This window comes from Bolinopsis microptera, chromosome 1 (assembly GCF_026151205.1).
Source record: "Bolinopsis microptera isolate Bmic1 chromosome 1, MBARI_Bmic_1.0, whole genome shotgun sequence".
In the NCBI taxonomy this organism is placed as follows: Eukaryota; Metazoa; Ctenophora; class Tentaculata; order Lobata; family Bolinopsidae; genus Bolinopsis; species Bolinopsis microptera.
The window spans coordinates 11,919,051-11,946,422 of record NC_087072.1 but is presented as its reverse complement, the minus strand read 5'-3'; the positions used below and the strand labels follow the sequence as shown (position 1 = coordinate 11,946,422).

The 27,372-nt window shown below is 39.5% G+C and overlaps 4 protein-coding genes across 5 annotated transcripts in view; 3 read left to right on the top strand and 1 right to left on the bottom strand.

Moving 5' to 3' along the window:
- Positions 1–14,034, top strand: part of LOC134822204 (serine hydroxymethyltransferase, cytosolic-like) — a 47,502-nt gene extending 33,468 nt beyond the window's left edge. The window contains exons 2-10 of the mRNA XM_063833116.1: positions 9,581–9,726; positions 9,838–10,033; positions 10,402–10,580; positions 11,137–11,269; positions 11,591–11,787; positions 12,017–12,103; positions 12,532–12,731; positions 12,961–13,052; positions 13,239–14,034. Coding sequence (XP_063689186.1) covers positions 9,583–9,726; positions 9,838–10,033; positions 10,402–10,580; positions 11,137–11,269; positions 11,591–11,787; positions 12,017–12,103; positions 12,532–12,731; positions 12,961–13,052; positions 13,239–13,408 — 1,398 coding nt within the window. The 5' untranslated portion in view covers positions 9,581–9,582 and the 3' untranslated portion in view covers positions 13,409–14,034. The remainder of the gene's footprint in view (positions 1–9,580; positions 9,727–9,837; positions 10,034–10,401; positions 10,581–11,136; positions 11,270–11,590; positions 11,788–12,016; positions 12,104–12,531; positions 12,732–12,960; positions 13,053–13,238) is intronic.
- Positions 1–27,372, bottom strand: part of LOC134822213 (Golgi reassembly-stacking protein 2-like) — an 80,028-nt gene that overhangs the window by 45,899 nt on the left and 6,757 nt on the right. The gene's annotated exons all lie outside the window — the stretch shown is intronic.
- On the top strand, positions 5,929–6,921 carry LOC134822249 (YEATS domain-containing protein 4-like). Its single transcript, XM_063833159.1, has one exon. The coding sequence runs from the start codon at positions 5,951–5,953 to the stop codon at positions 6,605–6,607; it is 657 nt and encodes a 218-aa protein (XP_063689229.1). The 5' UTR covers positions 5,929–5,950; the 3' UTR covers positions 6,608–6,921.
- LOC134815375 (DNA polymerase beta-like) lies at positions 21,393–22,215 on the top strand. Its single transcript, XM_063823939.1, has 3 exons — positions 21,393–21,566; positions 21,722–21,862; positions 22,057–22,215. The coding sequence occupies exons 1-3, from the start codon at positions 21,393–21,395 to the stop codon at positions 22,213–22,215; spliced, it is 474 nt and encodes a 157-aa protein (XP_063680009.1).

The window sequence follows — 27,372 nt, the reverse complement described above, 5'->3', positions numbered from 1 at the left end:
ACACGAAGTAAAGACAAGCAAAAATTAGGAAGCGACTTCTATGAAAAACAGCACACAAAACCGCTATTTAAGAAAAATGGTTTACTAACCATACACAGTTTGTTCAAACACACATGTTTATTGGAAATGTTCAAAATCAATAAATTAGAATCCCCAGTCCCACTCCTAAATCTATTTAACAGATCATCAAGACGTGCTGATCGATTCATCACTCCAACCCCATCCACCTCCTTCATATATCAATCGACAAAAATGTGGAACGATTGTAGAAACACTGCTAGCAATATCAACTTCTCTACATCAACGAACCTTGTGAAATCCACAATAAAAAAGGAGTTACTCGGCATGCAGTCCAGGTACGACGAAATAGATTGGTGTGAACTGAACTTCGATTCCAACGAACTGAAATTCTAATGTCTACTCAATGAAGATATGCTGAGCGCTAAAGCCGATTGAAATGTTAATGTCTAAAGTATAAAATTTCGGCGGTCACGCCGCGCATTTTGCGCGCTGTGCCGCTATTTTTGGCCCATCTTATCAGATATTATTTACAATGTACTCGCACAGTACATGCAGGGCATGCCTCAAGATCATATTAGTGTAGGAATCATTATGTTTTCAACAATTCATTATATGTCGAATTCAGCAGTGGGTCCTCTCTTCGTCCGGTTTGTGTGTTTGTCGCCTGTCTGGACTCTCGTAGTCATGTAATTTTTAATTTTTAATTTCTAATTTGTTATTTTAATTTTAATTTTAATTTTTCAATTTTCTAAATGTGTGTTCTGCTCCGGGACTCGATTACCGTATCGGCTTTCTTGAGACTGTAAATTTGGAAAGCCAACTATGCGGGGCGCCTGCCCACCGGCACTGAAGAGTGATCAAAGAATTAACTAAAATTTCCTAATATAACGATTGAATATAGAGTTGTTTAACCGGCGCGGCCATGGGTGTGTGGCCTAGCTTTGGCTGCACACCTATGACTGCGCTGTTGCTGGTGGACAGGCGCAGTTTTTGTTGTGCAGTAGTGTTGCAAGAGAATAAAACCAACTTATTATGTACTAAATGGAATCAAGAATATTATTGACTATATTTGATAACGATGAATTGTAAATTTCGATCAATTTATATTTTTCGGTCTCCAATTATTGAACTGCGGAAGCTGGTTGCCTCAACAATGTTGACTATGCATGGTATGACTGAATTGTAAAAACGTGATAATTGAACGAAAAATAAATGATGAACATGATTCAAAAACTGTAAACCACCAAATGAATTATCGCTTAAATTTAAATAAGTATTTAAACAAAAACCACCATGTGCCGTTAAGCAGCAGGGCGCGGCTCATCTGGGCCACAGCAAATCGGCGAAAATGGGTTCGAAAAAGCCACTATTGGCACTCGAGTCCTTGATCTTTCCGATGGTTCACTGGGGTTTTTGAGCTGCCGTCCTTCAGCTTCTGTAAACTGAAATTACTACCAATCCAAGTTGAAGCAATCAGCCGACGCGCGGCTTTTATGGTTATATATGATATGTTTAATCTGTAATAAAGATCAAAATTCAAATTTGTTTCTCTAAAATTTGTTTCTCTTATATTTATTCGGTCTCCAATTATTGAACTGCGGAAGCTGGTTGCCTCAACACTGTTGACTATGGTATGACTGAATTGTCAACCCATGATTATTAAACGAAAAATAAATGATAAACATGATTTATAATTTAAAAACTGTAAACCACCAACTGAATTATCGCTTAAGGCCAGAGGGGGGGTAAGGGGTCAAAAAAATCGACCAAAATATTATTTTCTAAATCAATTTAATTTTCGATGACAAAAACATTGCTGCTATTCACATATTTGTAGCTGCTTAACTTTTTTTTATAATTGAGGTTAACCGATTTTCACAAAATTGATTATACAACATTGAGGTTAATAAAATTGAGGTTAATATTTTATTACACTCCATAATTTTTTGTTTTTTCGGTCAGCAAATGTAAACTCTAAATTTTAGGTTCATAATTATCAGAAAAAGTAATATCCAAACGTGATTAAATGAGGTTAACCTCTTAATTTAGGTATATCGAAAATGGATTAGGTGATAGAGTTGTTATTTTTATCGTAAGATTACGACATACAAAATTCTTAATAGATGTAGTGCTGATTTACTTCATTTTATCTTGAGAAAGTGTTGAAAATGAGGTTAACCATATCATTTGGTAGTTTAAGAATTATTTACACAAGATTCTTACTTTTGTTATATACCACAATATCTCAGTGATGTATCTATTTGTATTCCAATGCCTCAAATATGATCATGAGACAAAGGTGATTAGGACTGACCATATATAAGTAGAAGAGTTCACCCATAAATAGCTAAAAAATGAGGTTAACCTCTCATTTGTTGAATATCGGCCCAGTTAATCACATGTTAACCTCAAAATCTTAATTGTTACACTGGGCAAATGTTTCATTACATGTCTAACAATATATTGATAAACCAATTCCATTGTTATATGGTCTATAGTGAGGTTAACAATCATATTTTTACTACTACTACAAAATATCGTGATAGTTAACCTCATTTTTAGACAAATTTTGGTTTATGATATTGATTTTCCCAACATAAAGTATCTCAATAAACATCTTCTCACCTTAAAGCAAAAATTGTATGGAGACGCTACTAAATACGGAAAATAATGCACAATTTGAGATTTTGGCAGTGAAATAAAAACACCAAAACTCTTTTTACTCAAAACAGGTTTTTTCATACAAACGTCCCTTAGTTGAGAATACTGGCCACACCCAGAAGCTGAAACTTGGCACAGGTGTTTCTTGGGTTGTCACCCACAATTCTATTGTACAAAATTTTGATATTTGCCTCTGTTCTTGAGTTATGAGGTTAACTGTCGAAAAACTGTTGAATTTGGGGTAAAGTTAACCTCATATCTCAAGAACAGAAGCAAATATCAAAATTTTGTACAATAGAATTGTGTAAAACAGTCTAAGGAACACCTGTGCCAAGTTTCAGCTCCTGGGTGTGGCCAGTCTTCTGAACTTAGGGCGTTTTAACTTTTTACAGTTTAAGTTAAAGTTTTACATGTAATTACATGTAAACCTCAATATTTGGCGTGCGATATCTTAAAAACGCAAGGTCAGATTTCGGTCCTGTTTTTTTCCTCTTGTTCGTCTCCAGCAGCTCTAATCAAATATGTGAAAACTGGAAAATCGACTTTCACCCCCCCCCTCTGGCCTTAAATTTAAATAAGTATCAAAACAAAAACCATCATGTGCCGTTAAGCAGCAGGGCGCGGCTCATCTGGACCACAGCAAATCGGCGAAAATGGGTTCGGAAAAGCCACTATTGGCACTCGAGTCCTTGATCTTTCCGATGGTTCACTGGGCCTTTTGAGCTGCCGACCTTCAGCTTCTGTCAACTGAAATTACTACTAATCCAAGTTGAGGCAATCAGCCGACGCGCGGCTTTTATGGGGGGTGTCACGTCCGTCTATGTCCGCTTGTCTCATAGAACCCAAAAAGGACAGGACATAGGCGGACATAGGCGGACATAGGCGGACATAGACGGACATAGGCGGACATAGGCGGACATAGGCGGACATAGGCGGACATAGACGGACATCGGCGGACATTAATGGACACCTAAATTGCTAAATAAAATGTTCAATTTTTGCTGTTATAGGGGGATCATGTTTTTTGTCCGTTCGGTACCCTATATTTTCAAAACGGACAAAAAATAGAGCGGACAAAAACGGACAAAAATGGACAAAAACGGACAAAAATGGAAATAACATTTAGATGCTTCCTCCTCCTACTCTTCCTCCTCCTCCCCCTGGGTCTTCCTGATCTTCCTGAGTCCTCTTCCTCCTCCCCTCAGTCCTCCTCCTACTCCTCCTCCTCGTCCTCAGTCCTCCTCATTAGTCCTCAACAGTCCTTCTCCTCCCCAGTCCTCCTCCTCCTCCTGAGTCCTCATCCTGGGTCCTCCTCCTGGGTCCTCCTCCTCCTCTTCATCCTCCTCCTCTTCCTCCTCAGTCCTCCTCCTCATCCTTCTCCTCAGTCCTCCATCCTCCTCCTCAGTCCTCCCCCAGTCCCCCTCCTCCTCCTATTCAGTCCTCCTCCTCCTCCTCCTCCTATTCAGTCCTCCTCCTCCTCCTCCTTCTCAGTCCTCCTCAGTCCTCCTCCTCCTCCTGAGTCCTCCTCCTCCTCCTCCTCTTCCCTCTCAGTCATCCTCCTCAGCCATTCTCCTCAGTCCTCCTGGGTCCTCCTCCTCCTGGGTCCTCCTCCTCTTCATCCTCCTCCTCTTCCTCCTCGGTCCTCAGTCCTCCTCATCCTGGGTCCTCCTCCTCATCCTTCTCATCAGTCCTCCTCCTCCCCAGTCCTCTCCCAGTCCCCCTCCTTCTCCTCCTCCTATTCAGTCCTCCTCCTCCTCCTCCTCAGTTCTCCTCAGTCCTCCTTCTCATTTCTCTTAAGTCCTCCTCCTGAGTCCTCCTCCTGAGTCCTCCTCTTCCTTCTGAGTCCTCCTCCTGAGTCCTCCTCCTCCTCCCTCTCAGTCATCCTCCTCAGTCATCCTCCTCAGCCATCCTCCCCAGCCATCCTCCTCAGCCATCCTCCTCAGTACTCCTCAGTCCTCCTCCTTCTCAGTCATCGTCAGTCCTCCTCCTCAGTCCTCCTCAGTCCTCCTCCTCCTCCTCCTGGGTCCTCCTCCTCCTCCTCCTCCTGGGTCCTCCTGGGTCTTCCTGATCCTCCCCAGTCCTCTTCCTCCTCCCCTCCTCAGTCCTCCTCCTACTCCTCCTCCTCGTCCTCAGTCCTCCTCATCAGTCCTCAACAGTTCTCCTCCTCCCCAGTCCTCCTCCTCCTCCTGGGGCCTTTTCCTGGGTCCTCCTCCTGGGTCCTCCTCCTCCTGGGTCCTCCTCCTCCTGGGTCCTCCTTCTCCTCCTCAGTCCTTCTCCTCCTCCTCCTCAGTCCTCTTCCTCCTCTTCCTCCTCATCCCTCTCAGTCATTCTCCTCAGCCATCCTCCTCAGCCATCCTCCTCAGTCCTCCTCCTTCTCAGTCCTCCTGAGTCCTCCTCCTCCTCAGTCATCCTCCTCAGTTCTCCTCCTCCTCCTCCTAGGTCCTCCTTCTGGGTCCTCCTCCTCCTGGGTCTTCCTGATCATTCTCCTCCCTCTCAGTCATCCTCCTCAGTCATCATCCTCAGTCATCCTCCTCAGTCATCCTCCTCAGCCATCCTTCTCAGCCATCCTCCTCAGTACTCTTCAGTACTCTTCAGTACTCTTCAGTCTTCAAAATGTTTGTCTGCTAATGTCCACCAATGTCCGCTAATGTCCACCAATGTCCATCCAAGTCCGCCAATGTCAGTCCGGGTCCGCCAATGTCCGTCCGAGTCTGCCAATGTTCGTCCGTGTCCGCCAATGTCCCAAAAAACACGTCCGTTGTCTCATAGAATCCAAAAAGGACAGGACATAGGTGGACATAGACGGAAATGACACACCCCCCCCCCCCCCCCCCCCCCCTTTATGGTTATATATGATATGTTTAATCTGTAATAAAGATCAAAATTCAAATTTGTATTCCTTAAAAATTTGTATTCCTTATGATTTGCCATTAAGTGGGACAATATATATATACTGGAAAACTATGGAGGCCTCAAATGAGGTTTTTTTACTATCAGTAATTTAACAAACTTTATGAGATAAGAGATTCAGAGATAAGGATTGAGACCATTTTTATAGGCACAAATTACCACATTTAAGGTATTAACAATATTTTCATAATTATTGTGTATACGATCTATTTTTTGATAATAATTTAACAGTTTACTAAAATACTAGGGCTGGACTACAAGGTTTCCAATCTAAATTTATTTTGGCTTTTTTAATATAACTTTTCGCTGTATTCCGATCAACATAAAAAAACATCTGTTCAGAATAGAGCAAGGTACAATGTCCACTGAACACCTACAAGGGGGAAGAGTTCGAGGAATATCCATTGTGAAAGCTGTGGTTACAGGGAACACCAGCACTTATCTTGGTGGTAAACGTGAGACAGACGGTCACACCCACACATGGTCTGTCTACCTCAAGCCTTTCAAAAGTGAGGATATGAGCATCTACGTCAAGAAAGTCCACTTCAAGCTTCATGACAGCTATTCCCAACCTATGAGGATATTATCTAAACCACCTTACAGCGTGAGCGAATCAGGCTGGGGCGAGTTTGAGATCATGGTCAAAATATTCTTTCATGACCCTGTTGAGAAGCCTGTTACTTTTTATCATCTTTTGAAACTCTTCCCCAATGAGACAGTGACTGTCAAAGACAAGACTCTTATATCAGAACAGTATGATGAGATTATTTTCACAGATCCTACATCAATCATGTATCCATTATTAGTCAACGCCCGCCCCATGGACCCCAATCTGTCGCAGCATCATAGAAACTTTGATGAATTAGAACGGAAAACTTTCACGTCTATCATTGAAGCAAGGCGTAAGATAAAAACTGAGATAGCAGAGTTGAGCAGTAGACTGAAAAACCAGCGGGAATACCATCATGCATTGAAACAGGAAGTGAAAGAGCTAGAGGATGAAAATAAAACCTGATTAAGTTAAAATACAGGTTGACTGAATTATTTTTGTAGCTGTTGGTAAAGAGCTTGCTCATTTTCAGAATATTTCGAATAAAATTTGGCAAAATTTGACCTCCCTGACAGGCATTATTATACTGACTGTGAATTATGTTATAGTTATTTAATGATATTTCAATATTGTTTAAAAAGATAACGTTTTGCTGTTTATTTATTATGATGTCAGAGGTATTCTGTGATGATAAGCAGAATAATGAAATCCCAGAACTCATTGTAATTTTAGCCGGGTTTAGTCAGACCAAACTGATTACATAACATGTAAACTGTAAAGTTGTGTCTCATTTGTTAAGGAAAAGCACTGATAAGATATTAAGAAAAATTATTTAAGATTAATTTTTATCAGAGGTTCAATTGTGTATGATATCAGTATCTCCTGAATATTTTAACAGGGTATGGATCAACCTGTCAGTGGAAATTATCAACTACTATAAATTCAATTCGTTCCTGCAGGATTAATTCTTGCTTCCGCTGGAATTAAGCTGCGATAATTATCATAACCTGGTAATGTAGGACTATTATTAAATAATCTTGGACTTGTTTTGCAGGAATATTTATTTAAAGAAAATAATTCGAACTTGTTTTACCGGTTGATCGAATAATCTCTATATTATCTTATCGCCTGATTCTGCTTCTTTTATTTTTGCATCCAGGTTTTACCTTCGAAACAAATTGTTTTATCATATATATTATGATATATTGACTACAATTGGACCTACAACATATGCATCTCCTTTTCACACAAAATGTTCGGTTATATTCATTGTAACGATAAGAACAGTAGGTTCATAATTACATACGCTTGATTAAGTTATATTAGGATAATGTAATTATCTTGAGCTCCTTTTTCAGGAATGGTTGAGCTCCTTTTTCAGGAATGGTTATTTAAAGAACTAAGTCTAAACTGCACTGTTTTTAGAGCAACCGAAAACATATTCGGTGCGATTACAAAACTAATCACAATGATTTTCTGAAAGATACTGTAGTAAAACAAAGTATTTTAGTAAAACAAAGTATTTTATTTATTAGCAGTGCAATCAATTCATATGATATAATTATAAGAATATAATAGTATGTCACACCTATTTAACTGTTACGTTTGAGTAGTTGTGCCATGGCTAAATCTAACTAGGACCAGTGGTGTCGATTAACATTTAATAGGTGAGTCTAAGTGACACAAATGGAAAATTTTAAGAAAAGACGGATCAAAACACAGATCCAAGGACAAGGAGACCCCACTGCAGGACCATACATGCTATTGGCTTGTGCATGGCCCAAAAAGGTTCCAGTTGTCCAGGAAACTGTACGTAGCTGGTCAACTAGTTTTGAATTCAGACTAGGCTTGATGAGTTCTGGGGTTTCTAGAGGTAAGATTTGATGGTGCCAGGTTTGTTCAGGCGGACATGGAAATTATGCGATGAATATATAGGTATATAAAAATCATATCAATATAAAAATAGATCCAAAAATAGATCCAAAGATTCACACGGCAGTCAGGGAACTTCCAGACAGGATGCTTTTGAAACAGGTATAATTAGCGCTTTTGTAATTAATTGTATGCAAGGGATGGGATGCTGATCAACTAAGCTGGTTCAATGCCCCAGCTATTTAGGGGGAGCCACTCAATTTCACGCCCAGGTGTTGTCAATTGCTGGGTTTCCAGTAACAGCTTTTTGATACGGCTCTTGATAATTGAGATGGGGGAGGAAAGGTCGGAAAATTTACTAGAGCCAGGGACCATGACATTGTTTTCATTAGGAGTGCATTTGTCGAATATTTTATCAATCAAACTGTTCATGTTCCATATAGTCGTACCTTTGACGACAAAATTGTGTTTAGAAATGTCAAGTTTGTGTCGGGGGACCCGCATAGTTTGGCTACATGTTCTGGAACTTGTTTGGAATAAACTTGTCAGAGAGATGGGTTGATGCAGTTTCAAGATTTTAAACAGTTCAGTGGATATATATGTTGGATGTACAGGTTGTGGATTGACATGATTTTCTCGGTATTGAATATTGGCTTAGTGTTTTCCAAAGCAAAGCTCCTTTTTGCGATGTGTTCACTGTATGGTCTTACACGTGCACATGTTTCATAGTACTCTGCCCGGTCAAAGCTTGGTTTGCTTCCAAATAGAAGGCGTACGCATCTTTTTTGGATGGAGAACAGTTTAGATAGTCTATGAGGTGTGACACCACCCCAGCTACTGATACAGTAGCTCATATGAGACTTGAATAAGGAGTCATACAGTTTATGGTACTCTGTTTCTGGAATAAACTTCATAATACGTTTAATTATAGCTATACTTGTAGTTAGTTTACTTTTTATGTTATCTAGTTGGGGTTCCCAGGATAGTTCATGGTCTATGATAACACCAATCTCACTTTATCTACTCGTGTAAGTGTGGTGCCTGATAACGTGAGTGAGTGATATATCTGCCTAGAATACTTGGTCATATTTCTCACGGTGTTGGGAGCTTATCTTATATATATTTATAATATACCCTTATCAGTAATCCTTAAATAAGTATCAATGATATACGGTAAATAATGAGCGAAACTAGGGCGGATGCACGTCACGTGCGCTGCCAAAGTATTCACTGCACTGAGACCCGCCGCTATCTCTTACTCTTGTAATACGGGCCCCATTTGGAAGTTGATCGTTTGTTTTTAAGAGCATTTTTCCTTGTCGCATCAAACGGGATCAATACAATTTAACACAAGAATACATTGCAACCATGCGACTCATAAACAATACTACAATCCGGATTATACAGTTAGGTTAGCGTATAAAATCTTATTTTTACTTTATTTCTCGCCTGATTTTGCTTCTTTACTGTTTGCATCCAGCTTGATATAACCTACAAACAAATGTCCGGTTATACTAACCCCCCACTGATACTACTACTATGTCGGAACTAACTCCCCACTGATAGGAATGGGAAAGGTGACAGGAAATACACCTCTGTGTGATGCGGATCCTGAGCTATATGGTCTGATAAAACAGGAGAAGAGCCGTCAGCGGTCATGTTTGGAGCTCATTGCTAGTGAAAACTTCACTTCTAAAGCTGTGATGGATGCTGTGAGTGGACATTGCAATTGTTCTGGTTTTCCTGTACACTTTTGAAACATCTTGTCTGACATGATTCTCGAATATTTACCCTTCTGTTTCTCGTTATCTTGTGCTTTTCAGGCGGGCTCATGTCTGACGAACAAGTACAGCGAGGGACTACCAGGAGCACGGTACTACGGTGGAAATGAGTACATCGACCAAATAGAGAGACTCTGTATAAAGCGAGCACTGGAGGCGTTCTCCCTAGATGAGAGGGAGTGGGGAGCTAATGTACAACCCTACAGTGGCTCTCCTGCTAATTTTGCTGTGTACACTGGTAAATAGAGCTATTTTACATACTTCATTATCAATATCGTTATTGTATTTTATTTTCAACGTTTATTTTTGTAGGGGTATAGAGCTACAACATTCTGCACCTAAGACAATATTGAAACGATTGTCTACAGACTAGTTTTTGAATTTTGTAATTTCGATATTCAGAAGTATTATTTAAGTTATGGCCCGTTGAAAAATATTGATTTCATCATAAAAATTGTATGATAAAATTTTTAACGCCAATAATTCTGACTGTACTGGTCATGGTCCCTGCTGTATAAGGGTCGTATTATATTTTGTATGATTTGTAAGAACCGAATTTATCAGACCTATCTAAGTATCTACAGTCTAACGACCATTAAATTGCAGCCCTATTGAAGCCTCACGAGAGAGTGATGGGTCTGGACCTTCCAGACGGCGGTCACCTGACTCACGGGTACATGACCGACAAGAAGAGAATCTCTGCTACTAGCATCTACTTTGAGAGTATGCCTTATAGCGTGAACAGAGATACTGGCATCATAGACTATGATAAACTAGAGGACCAGGTTAGTCCCCCCTCATAGACTATGATAAACTAGAGAACCAGGTTAGTCCCCCCCCCTCATAGACTATGATAAACTAGAGGACCAGGTTAGTCCCCCCCCCCTCATAGACTATGATAAACTAGAGAACCAGGTTAGTCCCCCCCCCCCCCCCTCATAGACTATGATAAACTAGAGGACCAGGTTAGTCCCCCCTCATAGACTATGATAAACTAGAGAACCAGGTTAGTCTCCCCCCCCCCTCATAGACTATGATAAACTAGAGGACCAGGTTAGTCCCCCCCCCCCCTCATAGACTATGATAAACTAGAGAACCAGGTTAGTCCCCCCCCCCCCCTCATAGACTATGATAAACTAGAGGACCAAATTAGTCCCCCCCCCCCGCCCGGGCACCCACGGCCCCTCCCAGTCATAGTCTCTTCTTTCTCGTCGCATGCTGTACAATCAGTGAGATGAACACGCAATTATTTCTGTTATTTTATTGAATGTTACCAGTGTCTAGTACAGTATTATACAGTTAGTATTAACTTATTAAAGTATTAAGTGTATTTGTTGTCAGGTGAGTTACTTCAGACCCCGCATGCTAATAGCTGGAGCCAGTGCTTACTCCAGAGAGATTGACTACAAGCGAATGAGGCAGATAGCTGACTCTACTGGAGCCTGGCTGGTCGCTGATATGGCTCATATCGGAGGTAGGACACACCCTAACATAGCAGCCTAGCTAAATATCTATTGCATATGTTGTTTACTGTAAACATAGCAATTACTGAAATGATAGTTCGATAGAGTGTCATATAGATCGACCACTTGCACTCAACTGTATTAATAAATGTTTCTCTTTATAAACATAAACCTTCATCTCCTCCCAGGTCTAATATCGGACTTCACGTGGTGTGACGTCATAACACGTGGTGTGACGTCATAACACGTGGTGTCACGTCATAACACGTGGTGTCACGTCATAACAAGTGGTATGTTTCTCTTTATAAACCTAAACCTTCATCTCCTCCCAGGTCTAATATCGGCTGGAGTGATAGGATCTCCGTTCCCTTACTGTGATGTAGTAACCACCACCACGCACAAAACACTGCGCGGCTCAAGGTCTGGTATCATATTCTTCAGACGTGGTCTCAGAGAAGTTCCTGGCAAGGAGCCAGTCCCCTACAAGATTGAGAACGATCTTAATTTCGCTGTATTCCCTGCGCTTCAGGTGATCTTAATTTCGCTGTATTCCCTGCGCTTCAGGTTTCTTTTACTAGATTTTATACCCATAACGAACAGTGCAGTAATTTGCAAATTTGCGACACATTATTCGACCCACATTTATATTGTTATATTTGCTATATTTGTTATTGCTATTTCGTTTTTAGTTTCGATCACTAAATAAGAAAATTCCCCAAACAACAGAGTTAAATTTTAAAACAACGAAATTTGCTCAGGGAGGACCCCACAACCACATCATTGCAGCGGTGGCAACAGCTCTTAAAGAAGCTAATACTGACGAGTTCAGGGAATACCAGAGACAGGTAATCACTGCAGATACTGTGTCATTACCCTTAATACCAGAGACAGGTAATCACTGCATGGCAGGTACTGTGTCATTACCCTCAATACCAGAGACAGGTAATGACTGCAGGTACTGTGTCATTACCCTCTATACCAGAGACAGGTAATCACTGCAGGTACTGTGTCATTACCCTCAATACCAGAGACAGGTAATCAATGCAGGTACTGTGTCATTACCCTCAATACCAGAGACAGGTAATCACTGCAGGTACTGTGTCATTACCCTCAATACCAGAAACAGGTAATCACTGCATATACTGTGTCATTACCCTCAATACCAGAGACAGGTAATCACTGCAGGTACTGTGGATACAAGCATAGGGTGCAGATTTTTATAATTCAAAATGGATATTCACAAAGTTTTCAACTGAAGATAACACTTATTCAGGTTGTAGCGAACTCCAAGGCTCTGTGTGTATTTCTACAAAACAAAGGCTACAAGGTGGTGTCTGACGGTACAGATAACCACATAGTTCTAGTTGATCTCCGTCCCAGCGGTATAGACGGTAACAGAGTCGATCAAACACTGGACACTTGCAGTATCACTGCTAATAAGAACACTGTTCCTGGGGATAAGAACGCATTTAGGTAATGCTTGTCTTATTTGTCCCTTTATTTGTCGTCCCTTTACTTGTCGTCCCTTTACTTGTCGTCCCTTTACTTGTCGTCCCTTTATTTGTCGTCCCTTTATTTGTCGTCCCTTTATTTGTCGTCCCTTTATTTGTCGTTCCTTTACTTGTCTTCTAAAACTATTTTACGATTCTATAGTCATGTTTCCCCCTAAAGCTACTGAATCTAAAGATATATCTAATTTCAGACCGGGTGGAGTAAGATTAGGAACTTCAGCTCTCACTACTCGCCAGTTTAAGGAGAGTGAATTTGAAATTGTAGCTCAACTCATTCATGAAGGTAATTTAGGAATGATAAGTCCTGTGTCAATCACCACCCCCCCCCCCCCCCCCCCCCCCCCCAACCATGAAGCAGATTCAAATAAAGACTTTATAAGGGCCTGAAGCTTGATTTTGGGAGTTTTTCAGAAATAAGATTGATTTGTTCCGTTGACAATATTACATATTATGTATTATTATTTCTTAGGTATCGAAATAGCAAAATGTGTCCAAGATAAGCAGGAGACTAAATTGTTAAAGGAGTTCAAGGAGATCCTTCTTAACGACAAAGATATTCTGGAGAAAACTGAAGCTCTAAAAAAGAAAGTTGTTAACTTTGCCTCTTCCTTCCCCATGCCCGGACATGACGACATATAAGACGGTTTTTTTGCATGTTTTTTGTGCAAAGTTCTGAAAATTTTCTAATCTTTTATAGTAATTTATGTTAAATGAGTGTATAATTCTCAATTTATAATCTACATATAAACTTAATAACTTTAAATGTTACTTTTAATAACAAACTTTATTTCTTATTTATCTCTCTAGCTTATTAGTCGGTGGTTATGTTAAAAAGTTTTAAATGTTCATGTATTATTTCCATTAAACCTCATAGAATGTGAACACTAGAAATTAACATCTTATCAAACATAAATACATTAATCATACTGTCATCCTGCTGCATCAATATTAGTTTATCATTTGGGCATAGCTTTCTTCTCTTTTAGGGCATGAACCGAGACTGCCCATTTTCATGACAATAAACGACAAAGTATGACAAACTATGAAAATATACGACAAGATTTGACAATAAATTATAAACGTTCTCTTTGGAGAGTACATTCCACAACTTCTGTTCTGATTTGGTAGATATTTGGGGCAATTTCATAGTTCTGTATGATTAATTAAGTGTAGCATATTAATTGTATTTTATATGTCTAGTTCCTATGACAATGTAATTTATTATTTGTGATAAAATATTTAAAATTTCTACTATTAAATCATTAAGAAAAGTCTATTACTGCTCTCAAGTAAGATAAAAACACAAAATCTAAATTTCTCTGATTCTCAACACTTACACAAACTCTAAATTTGAAAACAAGGTTTGTTAATAACCAGTAACCATGGTAACAGTTAGTTAATAACCAGTAACCATGGTAACAGTTAGTTAATAACCAGTAACCATGGTAACAGTTAGTTAATAACCAGTAACCATGATAACAGTTAGTTAATAACCAGTAACCATGGTAACAGTTAGTTAATAACCAGTAACCATGGTAACAGTTGGTTAATAACCAGTAACCATGGTAACACTTAGTTAATAACGCACTCCACCCCCAGTTGATGGTATCATAGAAGAAGGGTCACATTCTTATTTGTCAACAGTTTCACTATGGATAGTTCCTCATTAAAAATGGTGTTGGTATCAATACTATGGGGCAGCACAAACCCTCTCATCAAGAAATTCAGTTCCGGAATAGAAACTTGCCAGTCAAACGTAGATAAGATCCTGTTTCTACTCTACAAGCCGCTCTACCTGATATCTCTACTTAGTAATCAACTGGGTTCAGTGTTATTCTACCTGCTGCTGGGCTCTACAGACCTGGGAATAGCAGTACCAGTGGTTAACAGTCTCACTCTCTTGTTTACTGCTATTGTAGGGGCGGTACTAGGGGAGGGCAGATTGGGATGGAAAGGTGCTGCTGGAACATTGTTAATTATACTGGGGACTGGACTTTGCAACTTAGAGAGAGGGTAGAATATCTGAGCGGGTTTCTTCCCCCGGTTTATTCAAAGTCAGGATTCCTTCAAAACAATTCAAGTTTTATCAAGTGACACTTTATATTAACAATCAGAATATTCTAGTTCAATGTAAATGATGACGCAAATTATGATGATATCTCTGGTTTGCGAGGGAAGTTGTATTACCGATGGATGTTTTACTGTACTTAATTGCCGCGCATTTCTTCGTGCGGTTGCGCTGAGCGCGGGCAACATTTTGAGGTCACCTGTGCGCAAAAGTCACGTGACTAAATTTATATGAATAAATTATTGTTAATTTTAATGTTAGACCTACTAACCTAACATATATTGTCCTTGGCAAGGTAAACTAATTAATTACTGTTTACAGAATGGCTGCAAGTCAGATAGTTAGAAATTGCAGAAAATTGTTGCAGAACTGCACGGCAGTGTCCATCAAGGTTCCATGGGGACAAATCAAAGGATTCGAGGTTAGTTTACTTCACCTCGTTTGTCAAATGTGTGTAATATTATATTGGTCCAAACAATGAAGTATATTTTCTACAATGTGAGCTCACACAACCCACAGGTAGGTCCAAGAGACGCTCCCCCAGTCCTCCTGTTCCACGGCTGGCTCGACAACTGCCACTCTTTTCTTCCTCTGTTAACTAAACTACCTAAAAATCGGAGGTATATCGCTCTAGATCTTCCAGGACATGGACATTCTACTCACAAACCTAACGGATATTACAACTTTATTCTAAGTGAGCTAAACTTACTTTTTTCTTATTAAAAACTAGACAAACCTGAACTTTAGAATCGCCAAAATTCTTGTAAAATAAAGGTTAGAATGTTAATTAGATTTTGTGTAATTCAGATGGGGTAGCAGATTTAGAGCACATTCGGAGAAGTTTGGAGTTGGAGAAGTTTACCATTATAGGACACAGTATGTCCGGTATAATATCAATACTATACTCTGCTACTTACTCCGATCACATTGATAAAACTGTTGTTCTGGACAGTTTGTTTCCGTACGTCAAAGAACCCTCTGAGGTAATGGTTTTACACTTCTTTGTTGGAACCACGAACCTCTGACCTCTGTGTTGACTGTTAGAGTTCCACACATTGCTACTTTAAGTACTGGGTTAATTTCAGGTGGTGAAGAATTTGCGGAAGGCTTCGGACGACCACGTTAACGACGGTTTCAGAAGTAAAGTTTATAAAGACGAGTCCATCTTAGCTGAAATAAAGTCCCAGAGCACCTGGTTAGTGACTCTTGTGTACTGGGAACTTAGTCCCAGAGCGCCTGGTTAGTGACTCTTGTGTACTGGGAACTTAGTCCCAGAGCGCCTGGTTAGTGACTCTTGTGTACCGGGAACTTAGTCCCAGAGCACCTGGTTAGTGACTCCTGTGTAAAAACTGGGAACTTAGTCCCAGAGCACCTGGTTAGTGACTCTTGTGTACTGGGAACTTAGTCCCAGAGCACCTGGTTAGTGACTCTTGTGTACTGGGAACTTATTCCCAGAGCACCTGGTTAGTGACTCTTGTGTACTGGGAACTTAGTCCCAGAGCACCTGGTTAGTGAATCTTGTGTACTGGGAACTTAGTCCCAGAGCACCTGGTTAGTGAATCTTGTGTACTGGGAACTTAGTTCCAGAGCACCTGGTTAGTGACTCTTGTGTACTGGGAACTTAGTCCCAGAGCACCTGGTTAGTGACTCTTGTGTACTGGGAACTTAGTCCCAGAGCACCTGGTTAGTGACTCTTGTGTACTGGGAACTTAGTCCCAGAGCACCTGGTTAGTGACTCTTGTGTACTGGGAACTTAGTCCCAGAGCACCTGGTTAGTGACTCTTGTGTACTGGGAACTTAGTCCCAGAGCACCTGGTTAGTGACTCTTGTGTACCGGGAACTTAGTCCCAGAGCACTTGGTTAATGACTCTTGTGTACTGGGAACTTAGTCCCAGAGCACCTGGTTAGTGACTCTTGTGTTCTGGGAACTTAGTCCCAGAGCACTTGGTTAGTGACTCTTGTGTACTGGGAACTTAGTCCCAGAGCACCTGGTTAGTGACTCTTGTGTACTGGGAACTTAGTCCCAGAGCACCTGGTTAGTGACTCTTGTGTACTGGGAACTTAGTCCCAGAGCACCTGGTTAGTGACTCTTGTGTACTGGGAACTTAGTCCCAGAGCACCTGGTTAGTGACTCTTGTGTAAAAACTGGGAACTTAATTTTACCTACTTTGATTAATAACAATTTTAATCTTATTGATTTTCTAATACACAATTTTAAAACACACAAACACGCAGCATTAAGTTACAACAGAACCACACACCAAATGAATTAGTTTTTAACAATATAAAACAATATAGCTTTCATGGTCGGGTGGTCGGGTATAGACTGTACTGTTTTTAAAAGAATCTTTTGTCTGACCAGATTTACACCTCGCTATCTGTCAGGTATTTGGGCCTAGATGTTGAACTGTGCAAGCTGATGGTGGAACGTAATACTGTACCGTGTCAGGGTGGTATTAAACAGTTATATGATCCTAAACTCAGATACAACAGGTATTTTAGATTAATGTTTCCACTGCCCAACTCTGACACCGATACTGATTACTGATATGTGCCGAAATCCACCTTTGAGCTTTGTCTTGTAATTGAAGTAATACCCGCCTTATCGTCAGTCTATTGTTGAGCATTAAACTAACAGAACCTTCTCCTCAGTATAATGTACCTGACAAAGGACCATTACTCTGAGTTCATAAAATCGTTAGAGAAACCAGTGTTGTACCTTGAAGGAGATAAGGGTGTGAACAGTATACTACCAGTAATTAAAGGTTAGTTATGTGGCCAGTTGCAGTATATTAAAATATTATACATTATGGTAACTACCGATAAGAATTTCACAGTGTATTAAGATAAACACGTCCATCATTTCCAAGATATAATTTAGTTTAACTGGTTTTGATTCCAGGATTAATTGGAGCAGTGAAGAGTATGAACAGTTTGGTTGAACACGAGGTTATAGAGGGACCCCACCATTTCCACATGTCAAATCCGGACTCAACCGCCCTGACTATTGAAACATTCCTGAACAATTCCGTTATAGCAGCTAGATTATAGTAGTTAACATGGTTACACTAATAATTACCATGGTTACTGCACTAGTTACCATAGTAACCGCCCTGTTTATTGATTATAGTCCTTACTTCTTTGATGATTGCTATTCAGATTCATTATGTTTTGATTTTGATTTTGCAATTTAAAGTTTTTACCAAGTGACCGGTAAAAATTTATAATTTGCTGTAGATATTTTGTTACATTCTTTTCATGAAAGTTAACTGTAAAAAAGTGTTTTTATTTATTGCTTTTACATCACAGTTGATAACAAGTAAATATGACAAAGACTTTATAGTAGACATGGTAATACACAGCATGGTGCCATACTAATTCGCATGAAACTTCATGTGTATATTTCAACGAAAAGATAATATTCAACTAGCAATAAATTTATTTCTGAGTATCGAAATTAATAGATTTAAAACCTGTGCTAGCAGTGTGAGATAATGGGAAGTACTACTCAACTGTTAAAGAACTGTCACTCTCTGCTGAGGACTGCAGATAGACTCCATGTCAAGGTTCCGTGGGGATATGTCAGGGGCATACAGGTCATTATTCTCTACATGTACTGTGTCTGGGACTAGTTGTGATTTTAATTTCGGAATCTCAGAACATGTGACTTCATCCTGCTTTGAAATCTTATTTTTAACTAGGTCCAATATTAATCTAGGGGTCAGCTGGTCCAGTGTTCAGTGTATTACAGTAAATAGTAGTCGTACTGCAGTAATACAGTATACTGAAATAACCATCTCCAGGTTGGACCACGAGATGCTCCCCCAGTACTGATGGTACATGGCTGGCTGGATAACTGCTACTCTTTTGTTCCTCTGTTAACAAAGCTTCCTAAAAACAGGAGATATATTGCTATAGATCTGCCTGGACACGGCTACTCGTCTCACAAACCTAAATCAGCGTACACTCACACCATAGGTACATTATAGGTACTTTATAGGTACATTATAGGTACTTTATATGTATTATATGTGAACAATCAAAACACCGATTTACCGCAAACCCCGATTTACCGCGGCTTTTTCCTTTCTCCCAAACTCCGTGGTAAATCGGGTTTATTCTTTAATATAACAATAAATTAAACGGCTCAGTGGCTCAGTTGGTTAATCCGCCTGGTATTGCTTGAGGTACCAGGTTCGATTCCCGACTCTGTCACTAGCCGTGGGGTGAGCGTCGTTGACGCTCAGCTAAGGATCCTGAGTGGTCTATGCAGCACCCCGGTCCACTCAGCCAAATACTCGAGAAATCGGGTGTGAGGGTTAAATGAGGAGCTGCCCATTGCAGCAAAGTCTCGGGCGAAGAAAGTATGGTACACACTACCTTAACCGTCACTGGCCTAATGTATAATTGAATCCTTCGGCTTCCTGTAATTGGCTGGTTACACACTTGTGTAACAATGTGGCTGTTGGAATGTCCGAAGTAAAATAAGTGTTGAGATAAAAAAAAATTGGACTCACTGAATTTGTAATTGTAACACTATCGTTACCATTGTAACACTATTGTAACCATTGTAAACTATTGTAATCATGGTAACACTCTCGCAGATTATATAGTTGATTTGGAGCATGTTCGGAGAGGGCTGAAGCTGGAACAATTCTCACTGATTGGTCACAGTTTAGGCGGCATGATCTCAGGTTAGATTAGAGTGCCTTTCATACAATATACATTATACATTCTACCAACTAGCTAACTTTAGATTAGAGTTTGCTTTACATACAATATACATTCTACCAACAAGCTAACTTTAGATTAGAGTTTGGCTTACATACAATATACATTCTACCAACACGCTAACTTTAGATTAGAGTTTGCCTTACATACAATATACATTCTACCAACAAGCTAACTTTAGATTAGAGTTTGCCTTACATACAATATACATTCTACCAACAAGCTAACTTTCGTGGATATTTGCAAAATTTGAGAGGATACAAATATAACATCCCACAAGGTATTTACACAGCGACGTACCCTGATAAAATAGACAAGTTTGTAGCAATAGACGGTCTCCTCCCCTTCCACCAGCCTAATGACCAAGTGGTGGAGAATCTGAGGAAAGCTACAGATATGCTAGTGGACGACACTTTCAACCACAAGATCTACAAAGATTTAGAAGTACTGTCAGAGAAGATCACACGGACAGTGTTCTATAAGGGTATGGACCCGGAGGTGGCTCAGTTCATGTTGGATAGGAGTATTCAGATGCTGCCGGAGGGGCACCAGTTCACTTACGATAAACGGCTCCGGTACCCCGCGTAAGTTCTGGCACTTCTGTATAATGTGTACACTGTGTATACACTGTGTATACGCTGTGCATACACTGTGTAGTGTATATACTGTGTGGTGTATACAGTATACTGTATACTGTATAGTGTATACAGTTGTTTTTTATTGAGCAGAATGCAGCACACATGACTATTGACTCATTTTTATTTTTTTAAAGATTAGTTCAGCATAAATTATATAATGTGAAACCTGTTTACGAGATAGTACCTACATTTCAGATTAATACGTATGACTAAAGATGTACTATTCCCCTTGATTAAAAGCTGGCAGAATCCCATTCTCTATCTCATTGCTACAGATGGGTTCAAACAATTCCACCACCCATCATACATAGAAGGTATTGTTTGTTTAGTTGTTAAATCTGTTCTCAGTAGTGCAAATCTATGAGTACTTACAAGCTTCTGAATCCTGTCCAATTTCCATACACAGATACCTTGATCTGATCAGAACACACTGCGCAGGTATTGACTACCTGAACAAGCACTCTACAGTAAAGCAGTTAGAACTGCCGGGCCCGCACCACCTTCACATGTCTAATACGGAGGACGTCGGTGCTGCCGTTATCAGCTTCCTGGGTTTATGTAAAGATGGTCAGGACACTCCTCCTCCCTTCGAGTTTAAAGGATTGTAGTTGTTCTCTCTCTCGATTGTAGTTGTTATTATCAGGACAGTCCTCCTCCGTTCGAGTTTAAAGGGTTGTAGTTGTTCTCTATCTCGATTGTAGTTGTTATTATCAGGACAGTCCTCCTCCGTTCGAGTTTAAAGGATTGTAGTTTATTATTTAGTTATCACTCTGTTATCTTGTGATATGACTTTAGGTAAACAATTTGACGTCATATTTTCTGTCTAACTATTATTTTGTGTATTTTGTACACATTTTGAAATGGAACTTTGGCTTTAGCCGCTTTTTTAGCCGTTTTTTGTTTTGAAATATTTATTTTTCACGGTTGTACGATTTTAAATGTGATCTTGTATAAAAAAAATGTAATTTCTAGCTGTACAGTGAGATCCCACTGATCTATAGCTGATGTTTTGGTTTACCAATTTCCTTGATTTTCATTTTCGAAGCTATAATTGAATTACATTTATTTTAATTACATTAATCTGTATCTACCAGATAAGATTATACCTATAATTCTAACAGTAATTAAGCGATTATCAAATAATAACATATTATATGATCTAAAGTTCAATGATCTGATTGATAATATGAGCAAGAGAAAGTCCGAGGTAAGCTCTCCTCCGAAAGTAAAAAGAAAAGCACCTGATGCTGGCAATAAGAACGAGCAACTCTCCGATATGCTCAGCAAGCTCAGTGATTTCGAGAAGAACGTTTCAAATAACGTGTTTAAAGCAAAGGCGTATAAAAAGGCAGCTCACTCGGTATGTCAGTACCTCAGTACGTAGTAAGTACGTAGTAAGTGCTCTGATTAAATATAACCCTTCTTTATATGTTTGCTAGTCTCTTATCCTGGTAGATGATTAAATTAAGTGGACTAGAGTCTATTTCTTCGTGCTAATCGTGAATTTCGTTTAAGTTGGCGGGTTTAGATTACACAATATCGAGTGGAAGTGAAGCGACAAAGCTTCCTGGTATCGGCAAGAAAATCGGTGAGAAGATTGATGAGTTCATTGCGACTGGAAAATTGAAGAAAATTGAAAAAATAGATAAAGACGAGGTAATGTTATTGGTTTTAACTTTTATTTCAAAAGGGGTTACAGCGTGTGTCAAGGTTTTATTTTCTGATATCAAAAAGAAGATGTTCAATCTAAGATTTTAAAAGCTTCATAACTTTTTATGCATTATCAAAACAGGTAACAATCGTTCTCAGCATTGTTTATAGAAAACACAGTTTGATTATATCCTTTTCAGACATCTACCGCAATATCCCTGCTAACTCGAGTAAACGGTATAGGGCCTGTAGCCGCTAGGGCCATGGTAGAAAAGGGTGTTACTTCTTTAGAAGACCTGAAGAAGATAAAAGATACCTTGTCTCATGCTCAGCAGATTGGACTCAAATATTTCCAGTAAGTACTAATTAGTAATTAGTAACGAATTAGTTACTAATGAGTACTAATTAGTAACGAATTAGTTACTAATGAGTACTAAATAGTAATTAGTTACTAATTAATTAGTAATTACTTACTTGGATAGCACGATTGCTACTTTTTGCCCAGAATCCAATTAATCAGTTAGGGGTCGTTCACAATTCACATATTACGTAATCAATCTTTTGGCAATTTTTACTTGATGATGGATGATATGAAACCAAATTGTAAAATTGAGGTGCTGGGAGTGAAAATCCCGAACAAAATTGCTTACTTAAGAGTTTCGTAAAGTCCTTTATTTGGGCTAATTTCACCATCTTGATCTTTCTGCTGGATCTATGCCTAAGGTGTATAGTTATTGTAATCATGTTATCAAGACATTGCGATAGAGTAAATTCTCTCTTATCTTATTTTCTCATTTCTGTCACAATTTTGACCGAATTTCTCGCCTGCAACCAATTAGTCAGTCTACTATACTATTGTACTATTGCTATAGATGGCCGTATTCACACTCAGACCTGAGTTTAGTCATTTTCCGATACGAGATTGGGGACGGGTTCTATAAACAAACAAACAAAGAAACATAGATGGCAAATGATATGATTGAAGTGCTGTAAATTTGATTCCGGTCGGAGGAAGCTCACAGCAGAAAGTTTAACAAAAACGAAAAGTTGTCCCATTTTCAGATATGACAATTTCTGAATGTTTCACACATTTGACACATTGGATGAAATTTTTGCCCAGTAACCAATTAGTGATGGTATGAAACCAAATTTGGGTACTGGAGTTCAAAATCTCGAAAAAAATTGGAAAATCATACTATCCCATACTCTGTCCCATTTTTAGTTTTTGAAGCTCAAATTTCCAGGGCCGAAATTTTACAGATTTGACCGAATTTCTTACCCGCAACCAATTAGTCAGTCCACTATAGATGGCAAATGTTTGTGTGTGTGTGTGTGCGGGAAATTTCCGAGCGGCTATATTAAAAAACGGTAAGAGTTACGGGACTGGTTTTTTCGGTATAGTGCCGATAAAACTCTGACGAAGCGAATAAGCAAATTTTGATCGGCCGGTGGTAAATTGATGGTTTTGTACCACAAATTTTCATAAAATGGCTCACTTTTTCTCCCTCTTCGCTCACTCTTCCATTACTGCATATTGTGTAACATTGGTACATTAATCATAATTAGGTTAGCCCCGCAAGTAATACTATAAGCTTATTAGGAGTGAAGAGCACTGATTGCGGTCTGTTTGAACTGTAGAGAGAGTTCATACTTTCAAACGACAATGTAATGCATGTTTTCAAATATAATAGGCGGGTGTGGTGCGGAGTTAATAAGGGTTAATTTCTAAAACAATTTAAATAAAAATGGAAAGCGGTTCAAGACGGGAGTGATAAGGTGTAATACCTACCTACCTATGTCACCTATGTTGAGATTCGTTAAGCTTTAACAGGGCCATCACATTGTGTGACCACCCCACAGAGAGGAGATCTCTCTGTCATTCCTCCAGCAAGCAGCGAGTTTGAGTTCTGAGGAGTGTAGCCCCTGATGGGCGGTGTATCCGGAAGAGATAGATAATAGTCGTGGTACAGAGTGTACGGACCTTATGATCATGGAATGTGGTGCCTAATAATTACTTAATTATCCACGAGAAAGAACTGATTATGCGATTATGTGTTACTGACTCAGCGGGTAAATACTCCTTCCTTTTTAACTGCGGCAGTGAAATCCCGGGTTAGTGTTTTACACTAGTAATACATAATTTGTTCAGCAGTGGCGTAACGTTGCCTGCCAAATTATCGTGCAAAAGTGTTAGGCCTTGTGTTCTGGGCCAAGGACACCAGACCGATGGGTTTTAACTTTTAGGAAGAGGCAATTTATGAAGAAGCTTTGATTAATGGCCTTTAATTTCATTCACAGTTTAGTTATAACGACCGAATTCGGTCTCATTTAGGATACTTTGTACTTTTGAGTCATCGTGTCAAGCACGGATTAACTTGAGTTACTTTAGATCACAGGCTGGACTGATTGTTACAGTTCCAGTTTATTGGACGATTGAGAGACGTTAATTTGAGGGATGTTGGGATAAACCTACCAACATAATAATAAATATACTAAGAATTGGTTACTACAAAACAAATGTGAAAATATCAATATTAGGCATTTAATTAACTTAAAGATGGAGCTGCCTAGCTGGGAAGCCAAAGATTAGGAGCTACTCCGTACCCAAAGTTGCAGCAATGAGAACTAAGCAATAATTGTCGTTCTCCGCGAGGTGCCACCTCTTATGAATGTCGTTAGGAATCCTTGATTACCGGAACGGCTCTAGGGTCTAGGTAAATTGGTCGGGTACTCGCTCTGTGGAATCGATTAACACGTTTCCACAGGGGTCTCTCGTGGTGAGGGCTCCTTCAGTATTTCGTTAGACCCACCGTCTCGTAACAGGGTTGGTACTGGAACTTGAAGAATTTACTGATTTCCGACTGGAACTGGAAGAATGTACTGGTTTTCGACGCTAACTGGGGGTACGTATCGGCTATCAGTGACTCGGAGAGGCTAGGGGGTTGAAGTCTAGTGGACTCAAGCTTCTCGAGTTTCTGGTAGATGGTGTTAGGAGTTCATTGGTGGGAAGTTGCACCACTTCGATGGTGGGGTGCACAATGTACGACAGTTTTGATAAACGTTCCGTGAAGAAATGACGCATATCACTTTTTCGCACTAAATAAACAACTGGATTCATGGCAGAATTCAGGGGCATTGCAAATAATGTCCCCAACAAAAGCAAATAAGTAACGAATGCATTTGGTTTGGTTTCTGAATCACGAGAATCATCAATAGTAATATTACCATCTTTCAAAGACAGATCTAAATACTGACCAAAGTCTAGAAAAGTGGCCACAATTCCTGCAAGGTAGATGGAATTAAAAACGATGAAGAGTGCTGAGAGGATAACCACTGTCCATGTAGCTTTCCTGTTTCTGTTTATTCCTTCTGCACCTTGGAGATCATTTCTTGCCAGGTTGTATACAGATACAACAGTAGCAGACACCACCACCAGTATCAACAGTGAACTTTTTCCTATCAGGACGAAGAAAACTCCGTTTAAATTTGTACTAAATGTGGGATTAAACTGCGTCATGATAAACACCACCACTCCTACTATCATTAATAACTTGTATACAGATACAACAGTGGCAGACACCACCACCAGTATCACCAGTGAATCCATCCCTATCCGGGTGAAGAAAGCTCCGTTAAAATTTGTACCAAATTGAAATGGTGCGTTACAAAACAGCATCATGATAAACACCACCACTCCTACTATCATTAATAACTTACTCTTTATATGATAGAACGGAAAAGCGATGCTTATTGCTCTTGTTACGCTAAGTAGACAAGTCACAAACGCTGTCCCCTCAATCAAAAGTACGTATAAGAAAGATAACACAAAAAGTAAAAGAACTACAAAGCTTTCCTGACTTAGTCCATCCGCATTGTCGAATTTCATCATTGACGACATAATGCAACAGATTGCTGTCGCAGTAATACAGAGTAGTAGATCTATGCTATTCAGCAGCATCAGTAGTTTATCGCCGATACCTTTTTCTTCCTTTTTTATGAAGAAGCTCAAGGAGGCTGAATTAGCCAGTGTTCCAAAAATACTAAGGACTGCACTGGCAACAGGAAATCCAAACTCTATAGAATTCCAAATGAGTTCCCTAAGGCTAGACTTGACTTCGGCCATGATTTCTTTGGGATTTTGATTGTTATGAATTTGTGTCTAACATTTGAGAAGGATAGCTACAACATTAAAATCTGGAAAGCTCAAATGCCTGTAATATAATCTTAATACACAGCTACTTACTAAACTGTCATGTGATCCTACCCAGGTTCTTGGTTGTCCGGCTGTTAGGATTTTTAGAATATGGATCACATCACAAATCACAAATGATACGTCACTGATTGGGCCATGTGATGTGATACCTGTGGGAGCCCGGAATGAGAGGTTCTTAGTGGTCGGTCACCGAAAATTTGCAGCATTCCACACAATGATTGGTTTAACGAGGTGTCGTACGTCACCTCAAAATCAGATAACAGAGAGCTGGCCAGACCTGAACCTTGTTGATTGGTTCTGAGGTCACGTGATTATGAGCCTGAGGTCATGTTACTATGACGTCACCAGAGCTTGTTCGACGTTTCCCGGTTTGCCGCTCATTCGGACCAAGTGAGCGCTCGCATGCTTGTGAATGTGAGTGTAAGTACTGTACTGTAGTGTATCTTTAATTACCCCCTATTCAAACCCAAATTTATTTTCTGTCAGAAAGCTAGAAATTTGTCAAAATATCGACCTTGCTATAAACTCATTGACCTAAAATTGCACGAGAAATCGATTAAACTTGGTTTCAGAACCCAATTATAAAGATCAAAACAATCGTCGACTAAACTGATCGGTTAGGTAGATCGGTTAAGGAACATTAAACAGGTAACCAATAAGCCGAAACTACTATCGAGGTTGAATTGTATTCTTAGAACAGACTGATTTGTGTTCCACCACCAAGTGACCAATAACTGTCTAGGTGTTAAACGTCGAAACAGACCAATTAGCAATTACGATACAAGAGCTTTGCAAATTATGGGACCATCAGTCAGTTTTGTTTCAAGTGTTTCTTTCACTTTGATATAGGACACATTGACATTAGTTGATAATAAGATAATATGAGTAAATGACAATCACTATTATAGCTAGATAACTCGGGACTTATTAATTGTGAGCATTACTTTAACTGGTATCAAAAATCTGAATACGAAAGAGCGGCGAATTTATTTCACAGATTAACTAAAGAATTAAAGATAACCTTTTCTCCTAGACGCAATTAAGTAAGTAATATTGAAAACAGTGCTGCCTATTAATACTACATATTATTATGGCGAAAGAGAATGTTAGTCTTTCTCTTTACTTATAGGCTATAGCATAGGTATCAGGTACTAAGTGGTTTAAATATTTTTCATGCACATGTCCAAGTTTAACTCCACATAGTGCTTGCTTACACTGCAAATCTTGCAAACTGGACACCATTCTGCATTATAAGCTACAACTTTTATTAAATTCATGGTAAATCAGAATAGATTACTCAACT